General features: G+C 31.8%; 1 protein-coding gene across 1 annotated transcript in view; it reads right to left on the bottom strand.

Moving 5' to 3' along the window:
- Window positions 1-4,608: 4,608 nt before the first annotated feature.
- The window catches only part of LOC118191863 (polypeptide N-acetylgalactosaminyltransferase 1-like), a 49,657-nt gene continuing 40,777 nt past the window's right edge, over window positions 4,609-13,488 (bottom strand). The window contains exons 11-12 of the mRNA XM_085819475.1: window positions 11,270-11,410; window positions 4,609-11,124 (exon numbers count right to left, since the gene is read on the bottom strand). Coding sequence (XP_085675601.1) covers window positions 10,984-11,124; window positions 11,270-11,410 — 282 coding nt within the window. The 3' untranslated portion in view covers window positions 4,609-10,983. The remainder of the gene's footprint in view (window positions 11,125-11,269; window positions 11,411-13,488) is intronic.

Genomic DNA, 13,488 nt, shown 5'->3' on the forward strand with positions numbered 1-13,488 from the left:
ATGAAGACCCGAGAGCTACAGGAGATCAATTCAATGAAGGCGACAATGTGTGGCTGTGAAATCCGATTCGACGGAGCTGTTGAATTTAGAAAAGAACTCTCTGCTGAACTACGGCACCTTCGGATTGAACTACATTGTAGCTCGGATCCGTAAGTCACAAAATTCTAAGCTTAAAGTCGCACTTTACAACAGGCCCTTACTATGGTCCCCATAGTGTATATAATGTAAATAGTACAAGACCATAGCTCTTTTTGTTTTTAAATTTATAAGTTATGTACTTAGTTATTGATGTGTATTGTTATTGTTTCAGCATTTGATTTGTTATTTATTGAAATTATTGCTTTAGCATTACACTGAAGTAGTTTAATATTACCAATGTTACGTATTTTGCACATAGAATTGGTAATTTTAGTATAATTATATGTGAAATTGTATTTTTCTGTGTTATGCATCATGAAAAACCGAGACAGAGTTGTGTCCCAGAAAAATAAGAATACAGGAGCAAATCTCTTTAACATTAAGTAGATAGGTATCTCGGTAATTTGGTAAGCTATCGCCAAGCTGACAACGGTTTTGGCGACTAATTTTCGTAACCAACTTTGGCGAGAAATTTCCATACTTGACGACCATTTTGTCCGGTTCTTGTATCACCGTAATAAGTATTGTAATTGAGGACTGTATTAGCTGTAACCGTAATTTGACCCTCATGCTGCATTTTCTAGAAATGTCTTGGCGGCCGGGTGAAATCTATATAAGGTCGATGAGAGTATCTGCTCTTAGTTGTTGTAAAGCCGTTAACTCAGCGTAAGTTTCGCTCTTTAGTTGCGCTTTGCATTGGTTTGTGCTTATAGTTCGTAGTAGTTTAAAGTGTAGCTACTGATTGTGATATTGTGAAAAGTTGTGCGACTATTTTTGTGGAATGTTCCACATTTCTCAAGTGTTTCTTTTGCTAAAATTAATTTTATCAAGCTATCAACAGAGCTGTGTGCACTAAATTAATTACGAACCCGTACGCATGCGAAAGTAATTTTTTTAACACATTTAATATGAATAGTAAAATATATATTTTTTTAAAATTTCAATAGAATAATTTTTTTATTTATTAATTAATTTTTCAAGTTCAATAAATAAAATTTTCCTAGAAAGAGTTTGCTTTTGAGACATTACATATTAAAGACTGCGTTTCAAAGTGGGTTCATATAAAAAAAAAAAAAAAATGTAAGTATTGCATTTCTATTCCTCATATCAAGACCTGGAAAAATCATCATATAATTAAGAAAGCAATATGTACGACTAGTAAATTACTGTAATTAAATTCCCAACTTCTACGATATAAATTGATCTCTCCAGCAGACATGATGATCTACGGAGCCAGGGCCCCTGAACTGGGGTGGCTCGAGGCCTCCCTTACAAGGTTTTTAGAACTGAGACTCTAGGACTATCCAAGAGGGTGCCCCTCCCCCTCCCCCCGGTCGCTGCAGAGGGAACAAAATTTCCCATGACAAGTATTCATCGGAGAAGAGACCGACGGGCGACCATCACGTAGAGATCCACAGGACTGATCTCAACTCCAACTACTCAGAATAAAAACTTCTCACAAGCGGGGTCACCACTCCCTCTCGCGGTTATTTCGTAGACAGTACAAAGCCAGACATCGTCTGTCCCTCTACAGCGACCAAGGGGAGCCAACCCCCTCTGACAGCCGACGATATCTGAAGATGTAGTGTCCCCACAGCCAGGGTTGCATACAAGACAGTACCAGTACGGTCCGTGCCAAGCTCGAACTGAACACCGAATAAACAATGGTTCTAATCTATGTGAAGACTGATTATTTTTTGCTCTGCAGGCCGAAGCTGTCTAGACACAAGTCTAGCCAGTGATCTGGAAGAACACCAGGTCTCCTCCCATGAATGGTCGGTTCTGGTAATTCCGCCCAGTCGGACCACAGAGTTAGTTGTCCAGCACCATTAGAATTTTTATTGAAATTTTAAAATTTCAATAAAAATTAAATGGGTGCTTTTTGGGGGGGGCAAAAGAAAAGAAATCATGAGTTATTCATAGAGCATACATATTGGAATTTTATCTGAAGAAAATTGATTAGAATGAGTTCAACTTGTTGTCTGCTGGGAGTGGTGGGCGGTGCCTGAAATTTTAAATATGCATACAACTCCAGCTCATACACACGTAATGAAATGATTAACAATTCAAAACTACAGGTCTCATCAATGGCCAACACTTGCATACTGAATGTTCAAGTAATTGGTGAAAGCTCTCTAGCAGAGATGCATGCTTATAAGAATTGACCACCGAAAGTTTTAAGCGTACCGGTTGCTGTGTGGCCAGAATAAAAAAATATTTTTCTATAAAATGTAAGTAAAATGCTTTATAGCTAGTAATTAATTAGAAAAAAATATAAGCTTGTTTTTTTGAAAAATTATATAATTATCATTTTAAATGGTCTTTCCAGATTTTCTTGGTTTGAATGGGATTGTCCCAGTTTAAAGACATGATCCCAGCGACTAATCCAATTTAGTCTGTCCAAATTATTTTTTAAAAAATTTAAAAAATGTCAATAATGCATGCACTAAAAATATTTTTTAATGCCTCTCTATGCTACTGCACTGTACACGACTGTTTGTAGATGGTGCACTGATATATTCTGCACTGGTGTCATGTACGAAGGGGTGTAATCATTTAACCCTTTTACAGGTGGTGGTAAACATCTTACTACTAGGCAATTTGTTTTTTTAGCAGTGTACACAATAGGGGCCACATAAACCACAACATTTCTGCTTTCATCCAGTTTTCAATACAAATGGAGAGGGTAAAGCATGTACTCTTTTCTTATTTTTTTGTGTAATGATATATAAAAATATGTTAAAAGCTATATATTCACATATTTTGTATCTTAAAGGTTTGATAGCTAAATTGTATTATGCATTAAAAAATATAGAGAAATATTTTGTTTTATAGATATTTGCATTTGGTGGTAAAATATTACCAAGGCATGCTTAGTGATTTTAAAGATGGTATATAATTTACCACTGCTTGATTGGCATTTTTGGTCATAAACAAACTACTTTTCCTTAATAGTTGCATAAAATATCAATTTTGAAAATAAATAGCCTGTTCCTTTTTAAAAGGTTAATGGGTGTTCCCCTAAATGCTATATTAGATTCATTACAAGTTACTTCACTCATATTTTTAGTATATATGTCTCTTACTTTACTGATTAAACTATTTTTATACCAATGAATTGTAAACCTAAAGAATTTGTAAAGATTTGCCTGCACTATTCAGTACTTATTTATTTTATACAAAAAAATAAATAATTTGTATACTCCAAAATTACATTTTTTGACATAACTTTTTTTTTTTTGGTATATTATGTGTATTATTTAAACTATGCCAACCTATAAATTTATCTTGAAAAAATAAATGTGTAGCCCCACTGGCATTCTAGAATGTCCTATAGATTATATGAAAGTCGGGGTTCTCTGTTGTAGAGTGCCTGAATCTGGTGGCTTACCACATCCCATACATGTTCAATTGGCCAAAGGAAGAGTATTAACAGCTCGGAGACAGTCCAGAGATATGTGAGCTGAATGGAGTCTAGCATTATCTTACTGTAAAATTGTTATTACAGCTGCAGGATGTCATCAACATATCATTACACTGTTAATGTTGCATGCAGGCTGACTATGGTCGACTTCCTGTCATAAGAGATGCACCTCCCACCATCATACCAGAGGTAATGGCTGTGTACCTCTGTAAAACAAAGGCTGATTGGGACCACAGGCCCTGGTCCCTCCAAACACAAACCTCATGGTCATTTGCTCCACGACTGAAGTGGGATTCATTGCTAAGAACTGTGTGACATCAACTGGCTGGCAGTCATGATGATTAGCTACCCCACCACTATTCATGTTGTGTGATTAAAGACAGTCATCTTAAAGGCTACTCTGAGCACAACCCCACCTCAGCCAAGCACTGTGAGATGGTAGGATGTGCCATCTCACATGGTGAGTGGATAGTAGACAATGATGTTCCTGAGGCAGTTTAGGCTTGTCACACATTTATCTGATCTTGCCTTGCATTCGTGCCCCTTCAGCTTCCACGGCCTTGATTTAACTGATGAATTACCTTGCAGCAATTATTGCTGCCAGCACTTTTGTGCAGCCGTGCGCAAACAGTGCCTACTGCTTGGTATGACCAGCCCGATTCATGCATCCTTACTATGTAACACATTTAAAATCATCCAATTGTGTATAAAGTCTTCAACAACGTTGTAACAACATTACTGTCACTAAGGAACTGCAATATAGAAAACCAGAAAAGATAAATCATCTGCAATTGTTACCTGTTTTACTTGATGCTAGTTGCACAGTAGAAATACATGCCCCTACCAAAGTTAACACTCACTGGCCTTGAACATTTAATGATTTGCGTACTGGGTATGAAGTTAATATAAAATTTCAAGATGATCAGATTACTTTTTTTAAGTGTCCCCCCCTTTTTTTTAAGAGCAATATAAACATTACACCACAATTTATTTACATCTGCATTACACATGCTTGTTTTGTGTGATATGGTTAAGAAAAGAATGAATGCTCTTTTAAAATCATTTTATTCAGTAAAAATTAGTTATAAAAATAAATATTACAAATATTGAAATACCATATGGAAATGTATTTGTTATCACACATGAGCATGCAGAATTATTATCACCAGAATCACATGCTCAAAAATATATTCCCATGTATTTTATATGCAAACAGACACATAAGGCACTCACCGGAATTAAATCAAGAATTAACAACCTGAAATTGTTTGATATTATTCTTTTTTAGACTCAGACCTTTTTTTTAAAAGTTACCTAACAACAGAATAATATAAAAGTTTGTAAAGTGTAAATCATAACAACAACATGAGAAAAAAGATAGGTGGGATTATATCAAGACAACACATATACTACATTACAGTAGAACTGCATTGATGGTATTAGTACATTTGATATGTGCAAATCTGAAACACCATGTTAAAAACAATTTTATTGAAATCATATATAACTGAAAACAACCATAAAAATCACAAAACATCAAATGGATTGTAAAAATACGATTTGAGAGCAAAATTTAAATGGAAGACTTGCTCAAAAAGCCAGTTTACCTATACCACTATGAAATCCATAACAACTAAAGTTTGCAGAAAGCCAGATATCAACATGTGACATAAATCTGAAATAAATATACCACTATCCACAAAAGTAATCGTCTACTGCAGATTATTAACCTTGCATTTGTTACAGAAAAGTATCCAAATAATCAAACTGAAATGTTGGCAGTATATACAATGACGAAAAATTAGATCCTAAGATTGCATTCATGTAAAGGTATATAGATAATTAATTTTTTTCTTTTGAATTATTACAAAATAAATAACAATCAACTGTTTCATTTGTTATTAATCCAATGTTTCTTTTTTTAATATAATTATTAAAAGGGGAAAAATTAATGATTTTTAGTCTAATTGTAATACCACTTAGAAAATTATAGTGAGTATAAAATAAAATTTTCTTGATATCTGATTATTATTAGTGAAGATAATTAAAAAGAGATTAAGCAGTATTTTGAAAGCATAATGGGGTGGGGATACACGTACATTCAATACCAAACAGAAAATTATGCTTCCAAAATATTTTGAATACAGACACAGTATTTTTAAATATTTTCCCACAGATAATTGATGTTTGTAAAATAATCAATGTAGAAAACTGAATTATGAATGAAGATTTTAGGAAAACATATAAAGGATAAATGTATAACTGATGAAATTAAACATATCGGGTTTTAGAACGCTACTTTTTACATAAATATCTTACATAAATTTTGCATTCTGATAAATATGCTAATAAGTTATAAAAATATACATTGTATGTGCAATGTAAAAAACAATTATAATTATAGAAACTGGGAAAAAATAGCTAAATTTTCAAGACAAAGAAGAGAACACTGCAAAGATTTGAGGTAAGAAATAAATGTTTAGAACAGCATTACAGATATCTGCATTACTTTCTGCATCATTGCAAATAATGAATTTTCCCACAATATTCTTTGTTAGCCTAAATTTGATTAAGTAAAAGGGCAGAAGTACCTTAAAAACTTATTCTACCATTCAGCAATCAAACTTTGCTCAGTAACTACAGGCAAATACCTCTTCAATTCTGATCCAAGAGCAACAGATCTTTTGAATCAATGATATTAAAAGCATTTGCTCTGCCTAGGCACAATGATCATAGACAACCAAGCTTTACTTGAAACAAACTCAGAATCATTTAACCTCTTCCATTAATAATCCAAAAGAAAGGACCAGAAGAGGAAATACTTTGAACACAAGCTTCTAAATTTGATTCTATAAAATTTAATGAAAAGTGGTAATAAGTTCATAATAGATTAACATCAGAAAACAAATTTTACTTGCACAACAAAAATTAATCTCATTTTGATTTTAGCTAATTATTTCAAAGAAATTTTCATATTTAACTTTTTGTGGTTTTTCCTCAAATATTAAATGAAGATGAGCAGCTTCTCTTAAAAAATTCTCCACAAAAGTATCCTTCCACATGGACAAATGCACTTCTGTATTTTGTTGTAATTAACTAAATAAACAAACTTTTTGAACACCAAAGGCCTCAATTAACTCATCTATGTTCAATGAACATGCGATGACTTTTGCTATCATAGAAAGACTTCTTAATTGTTTATTAAGATCATAAACAACTTGTTATTAACTTTAGCCTTGAAAAGATGTGCTTTTATAATAATGCTTTTCTCCAATAAATCATGTAATAAATTCTTACAAACTTTATTACACTATCTTTTGTTCTTTGTTTTTGAAAATTGAAAATTTTTTTAGCAGATTCAGTTTTTTAGAGTTTTGTCACCATCTTTCTTAACTTTATTTCCTATTTATTTCGTTTTTTACTCATAGTTATATTTTCGTGGGCATTTCCTTTAATGTTTTACTTAATTTGCTTCCTGTTATGTTTTCTTCAACAAATCCACCTTACTCTCTCACTTTACATTTTGAATTGGGGGGGGGGGGAGAAACAGAATCTGAATTCAACAAAGATGTTACAAAGACAGAATCTATATAAACCAGAAATTTGCAATAGATAAATATAGCTAAATGTTTACATAAATAATGGTTAATGTTATGGGAATAATTTTATTTGAAAATCATTTCATATATTGCAAAAATATACTCAATACAAAAACATCTGTTTATAAAACACTAATTCATTTGTAAAATTTAGATTTCTGAAGGTACTGCCACGAAAGCTGGCAGATATCCTATCAAAGTTGTACCAATTCTAAAGGAACTGACACATCTTTATTTAATAAACAATGAGTATTCAACCCACTTTTTGTTTTTGCGTTTTGTATGAAGGCTTTCATGGATTGCTACTATTTTGCTAGGCCCTCGGATTTTCTTAGAAGCTTTATGGATAAAAATTCTCTGTAAGTCATTGTTACAATCCATTGTTGTCTTGTTGGCCATGTTCAGCTGACCATATTGTGTCCATTAATACACACTTTTTTGGTTGTAGGATCTCAAAATTTTGAAAATATCTACTACTTGCTGTTCTGTAGAAGGCAGGACCTAAATTTTACATATTTTTTCAAAATGTACAGCAAATATATATATGTATATATATATACAGCAATATAATAACAATAATAATTATATCCTTGTTCATAAAAACAAAGCATGGCTTACTGAAAATCAGTCAGGCTTACATCAAACAAAAATGCAGATTGTATCAGTGTACTGCTATGTCATGCTTATCCATAAATGATGCTAAATCATACTGCTTGGTGACAACTTCATGGTTGACAGAATAATATACAAGTACCTTTCTAAATTCCATATTTGGGGTCAAACCAACCTCAAGACACTGGATATATCAAAAAGCATATCATCTGCCAAACAATACTATTCCATTGTGTTTAGTAGTGGTACTTTAAAAATTATGCAATGAAATATAAACATTGCATGGGGAGGGGGGGAACTAAACAAGGAAGCTTATGGATAGAATTTGACTTCTAAGTTTATGTTAAAAAATGTAACAGTATACATATTAATTATATGAACATGTTAAAGGGATTCTTCTTTAGGCATACTTGGAGAACTTGAAAATTGCTGCAGCCAAAAATCATCACCATTTTTTTTTATAAAAAAGCAATTAAGCACTGATGTAAAAAAACACAAGAAAAACAGCCAACAGTTGCTACTAGGCACCTTCCCAACAAAGAAGTGTTGAGTTGTTATGGTCCTGGTGACTAGCATTTTTGATTTCAAGAATTTACATGAGAGAAATACTGTTTCATTGGGAAATTACTTTTATTAATATTTACATATGCTTTTATATAATCCTCTACCACTATCACTCAGCTTTCACCTTTCACATGGTGATGGGTATTGGAGCTTGTCATAAATGCAAGAAATTTCAGGTAATACAAAAAATTATGCACCCTCTCACAATTGTGAATGTTTGGGGACCCTAAATCAGCCCTATTTGTAGAATTCATGATTTTTCAAGACATTAGAACTGATAATTACTGTTACAATTTCATTTCTCATTACAATTTTTTATGGTAAAAAAAAAGGACAGAGCTTTTCTGAAAAATGCAAAGAGAAAAAGCAAATTTTTTTTCTTTAAAGGCCAAATATTTAATACTTATCATAAAAATAGTTCATGTTAATATAATATTACGTTATTAATATTTCTTCAAACCCCAAATTTTTAAATTTTTTTTTAACCACTGACTTGCTTGAGATTAATATTTGTTTTGAAAGGCATACTAACATAAAACTCATCCAAATACAGACCTATAAAAAAAAGTTGCTTAAAATTGTACCGACAATCATTATTCTTACATGTTGATTTCTTTAAAATTAAAATTAAAGTACTGGTACAGGGTTCATAGCCACATTTTAGTTGAAAAAATAAGCACCTATAAGCACTTTTCAAGCACATTTTAAGGAAAAAATAAGCACCTGTCTAATTACATTATACACAACTGCATAACCTTTAAAGAAAAATTAGACTTGTAATTTAAAATATGAGCTATGCAATATTTATTAAGAGAATGAGCATTACCTCAACAATGGAAAACAATTAACTTTTTTTTTTTTTTTTTTTTTAATTTTAAATGACAGTTCAATTTACAGAATTAGTTTACAATGAGAGAAAAAAACTATGCAATAATAAACTATATTACAAAATTTAATGATGATATTTTAGTTGAAAATATAGAAAATAAATAATAATAAGCCATTTTAATTGTATTCGTTTGGCACCTAATAATAAATACAATTTATTTTTCCACTCATATTAATATTTAAATAATTTAACTTAAAATTCTGAACATTTTCTAAATTTTCATTGCATAACAGTTTTCCCTTAACATATATCCCAAGCAAAGTAATTTAAGTAATAAAGAGGCACATTTCTGAAATCAGAAGACAGGAAATTGCTTCATTCAGTCATCCTTTAACAGTAAAAGCTTAACTAACCCGCATACTCGAAATTCCCGAATATTCCAGATAGTAACTGGAAAAAGAGGAGTGGGGGAGATTGTATCTGTTCTTGGAGTGGGGGAGATTGTATCTGTTCTATTGGAGATGCAAAATACTGCAAACGTTATTGCGCAATACGTGCGGCGTAATTCTTCCATATGGGATATTACGCAATCGGAATCAACACCTGCCGGTATTCGGAGAAAAAAGAACTAAATAAAGGAAAAGAAAGAGACTTACTAATCTGGGGTGTTTCTGATTCTAATTTTCAACAGACTGTATTAAATTTCCGGAATAGAATCAATCTTCGCTTGGGTTGGGTAGACCGCAAAAACATTTAGTCCTATTCAATCCAGATTGGACAGCGACCAAAAAAAGTCCGCTGCTTCAATATCAGAGATTTTGCGGAGAAACTCCCAACCTCCTAATGTATTGGTATAATGTATTGGCAAAGAAAATGAAATTATTTTGACTATTCGATTACTTTCCTTTTATTTAAGCCATTCCGAATATTATTCCTTAGAAAGCTAATCTGTGTAAAAACACACCCATTTTTGGAAGTTTATCTATACTTCAGCAGACTATTATAAATATTCATACATATACTCATAATATAAGCATAACGATCATAATAAACACGAATATGAACTGACCAAGCAGAACGAGAATGCAAATTATTAAAATCTTGATAGAAATTAGTATTTTGGTGGGAGGAATTCTCGCGCGCACCATAGGTTACGATAATGCAGAGAAAGGGGGGAAAAGCGATTTCCGGGAGTATGATTCACCATCTGACGTGGCATATAAGAAAGAAAAGTTGTTTATTTAGTTTCGGCTTTGGTACGGGGGAAAAGTGCGCGTTCATTAAAAACAAAGGATTAAAAAAAAAAAAGCACTAAAAGCAAAAAATAAGCACTAAAAACAAAAAAATAAGGGCTTTAAAGAAAAAGTAAGCACCTATAAGGGCTTTATATTTTATTTTCAAATATAAGGACTTATAATTTCTTGTAAGGACCGCTACGAACCCTGTGGTAATTGTAAAATCTAGCTTAAAACATACAGTACAGTGAAACTTCTGATAGTAACCACATCTCAAAATGTACATTATTTTTGAGAATCTAAACAATATTGGTACTGAACATTACTGAGAGTTACCAATTCCAACATGGACAATTTGACACTTACAACAACAACCTTAGAGATGTTTCATTGAAATTGTTTATAAAATATTTTCTCGAGATGCAAGATTTCAAGAATTTCACCAGGGTTCAGACAAGCTGATGTAGATAGTAACAAATACAAAACACATTAATAAAGCATTCTTGTATCTTACAGCTCTTTCAACATACTTTTTGTTAACAGAATAGCTCATTTCCTTAATTCATGGCAATTGATTGAATGTTATGTCTTCCAATCAACAGTTTCAAATAACCATTTTTGGCTACGGCCACCATTACATTTCTGCAGTGTTAGTGCTTCAGGTCTTTCTTTGGATGGTAAATCTAGACATAAACTAGATTTCACATGAACAATAACTTGCTTCTAAAGGGAAGAAAATGAAATACATTCATTGGTCATACAATGCATAAAAATATTAGTAAAACACAAATATATTACAGAGAATTACTAATTCAATTAATAACAATTTTATTTTTAAAATATTTAATTAGTTAACAATATTTCTTACTATTGGTTCATACTGCCATTTCTGTCTTGACAACTCATTACATGCAAGCATGACAACATATGTATTTTCAGCACCCTCAGGAGAATCCAAACATAGGGACTCATCAGTCATTATCTGCCCTTTTCTTGTATAAACAAAAAGCTAATAAAAAAGAAAAACGCACTTATATACTACATTAGCACATTCATATTAAAGAGAAAACCTATAAATGAAGATAACTAAACTACATAACAAAAAAAAAAAAAGTGAAATATATTAGTGCAACAGCAACAGTACATTTGAAAAATTCAAACTTCATTTCCGGAAACCGTAACATTGAGTACGAAATATCGAAGAAAAAGTATTTACCGAATAAGGACATCGTAATTACCGAATATAATGAGTCCTAACGGAAATACCAAATTATTGGCATAAAAAAAGTTTAAAAAAATAAGATAAAAGTTTTTTTCCCTCTAATCTCTGCATCGAGGTAAAAAAGCAGACGATTCACTCAACTCTTCGTTCAAGTTCACGATCCATGTTGTATTTTATCTGCTTTGTTATTTCACGAGATTGTTTAGTGCTGCCTTTTTTTATCCTGATATTTTGTGGATAAATTAAGAATATTTTAAATTTCAGCCCTTTTTAATACAATGACAGATAAAAAACACACTCCTGATTTTATTGCTTGCAATGTTGAAAAACGTAAGCACGTTGCATTGATGGTAACACAAAAAGTGCAAATTCTGCAAAAGATGGAAGCAGGTGCTACTCCTCGATTTATAGCAGAATGGTATGGAATTGCGACATGATTGTGTATGATTATACCGAAAAATAAAGAAAAGCTTTTGAAATTTTACAGCAACAGTGATTCTAACACTGGAATCTGAAACCGGAAATCTTTGCATGAGGCGAAATCGGCAAACCTCAATGCTGTGTCCATATAATACAATGAATAACATAATCAATTTATATATGTAATAATAATTTAATGCATGTAATAAATTGTTGCAATAATGTATATAATAATTTAATTAAAAGTATATAATACACCTTATTTATTTTGCACTTAAACTGAATTACAAAAGTAATAAAAACAACAAAGTAACAAACTCTAACCATAAACATAAATCAGACTTCAAGAAGTGTTATAAAGGGTTATTAAAAAAAGAGAGCTTTACTAAAATACACCCAAACTCATTAAAAGTCTTGCATGATGACAATTCTTGTAAAAACTTGTAGTGCAGAAAAGATTTTTTAAACTAACATTAATTAAAATGTACTTCAAAGTAAATAAAGGTAAATCAAAACAGAAAGCTTTTGATTAGATATGACATTACTAAAAAATTAGAACTGAAAGAGTTGGTAGATGAATTTTCTATTTAATAGGAGAAAAATTGAATTTAATATAGAAAGTTGATATATGCAGGCATGTAATATTCTTCATCCTCTTTAAAAATTATAAATGCAGTCATCACTTCATGAAATTTCATGTAGACATATTGTAGTGATATTAGGATTTTTTTTAAGCACAAGACATGAAAAATGTGCAATGTCCTCAACCGGGACTCGAACCCTGGACCTCCCGAATATGCTTACAATTACACCACAAAGGCATGCAGAAAGGAGGGAGAAAATACCTTACATTCTTCCCCTCTTAAAAGATGGCTAGGAATTAGGGGACCTAATCCTAAAATCCTGGTGGTGAAGAACTCACATTTTAGTTTGGGCACCACTTGTAGAGTCATTAGGATGTTTTAAAGCAAGAGACATGAAAAATGTGCAAAGCCCTCACCAGGACTGGAAACTTGGACCTCTTGAATACATGTTGAGTATGCTTCCAATTACAAAAGTATGTGAAAATGAGGGAGAAAATACCTTTTATATATACATATACAGTACGAAGTCCGTAATCCGGACTCGTCGGGACTTTGGCGATTCCAGATTAGGGTTTTTCCCAGATTATAGATCATCAATTTAAATCTGGTAAGATGGCATGCAGAAATTATACAATTAAACATATGAAACCATAATTTACAAAATAAAGAGCAATTATGATCTAAAGAGTATCAAAATTTATGAAAAAAAAAAAAAAAAAAAAAGGTTTAATATTTATTTGTTTATTTTATTAAACATTTCTTTCAATGTAAGTTGTTTAAGTTGCTTTGTTTTTTGTGCTAAACGTGCATGCATAAACATTAAATGCACATGTGTAACATTAAATGCTCATGCATGTAAAG

The sequence above is a fragment of the Stegodyphus dumicola genome, chromosome 6 (assembly GCF_044657685.1).
Source record: "Stegodyphus dumicola isolate Sdum_Otavi_A_Nest chromosome 6, ASM4465768v1".
Classification (NCBI taxonomy): domain Eukaryota; kingdom Metazoa; phylum Arthropoda; class Arachnida; order Araneae; family Eresidae; genus Stegodyphus; species Stegodyphus dumicola.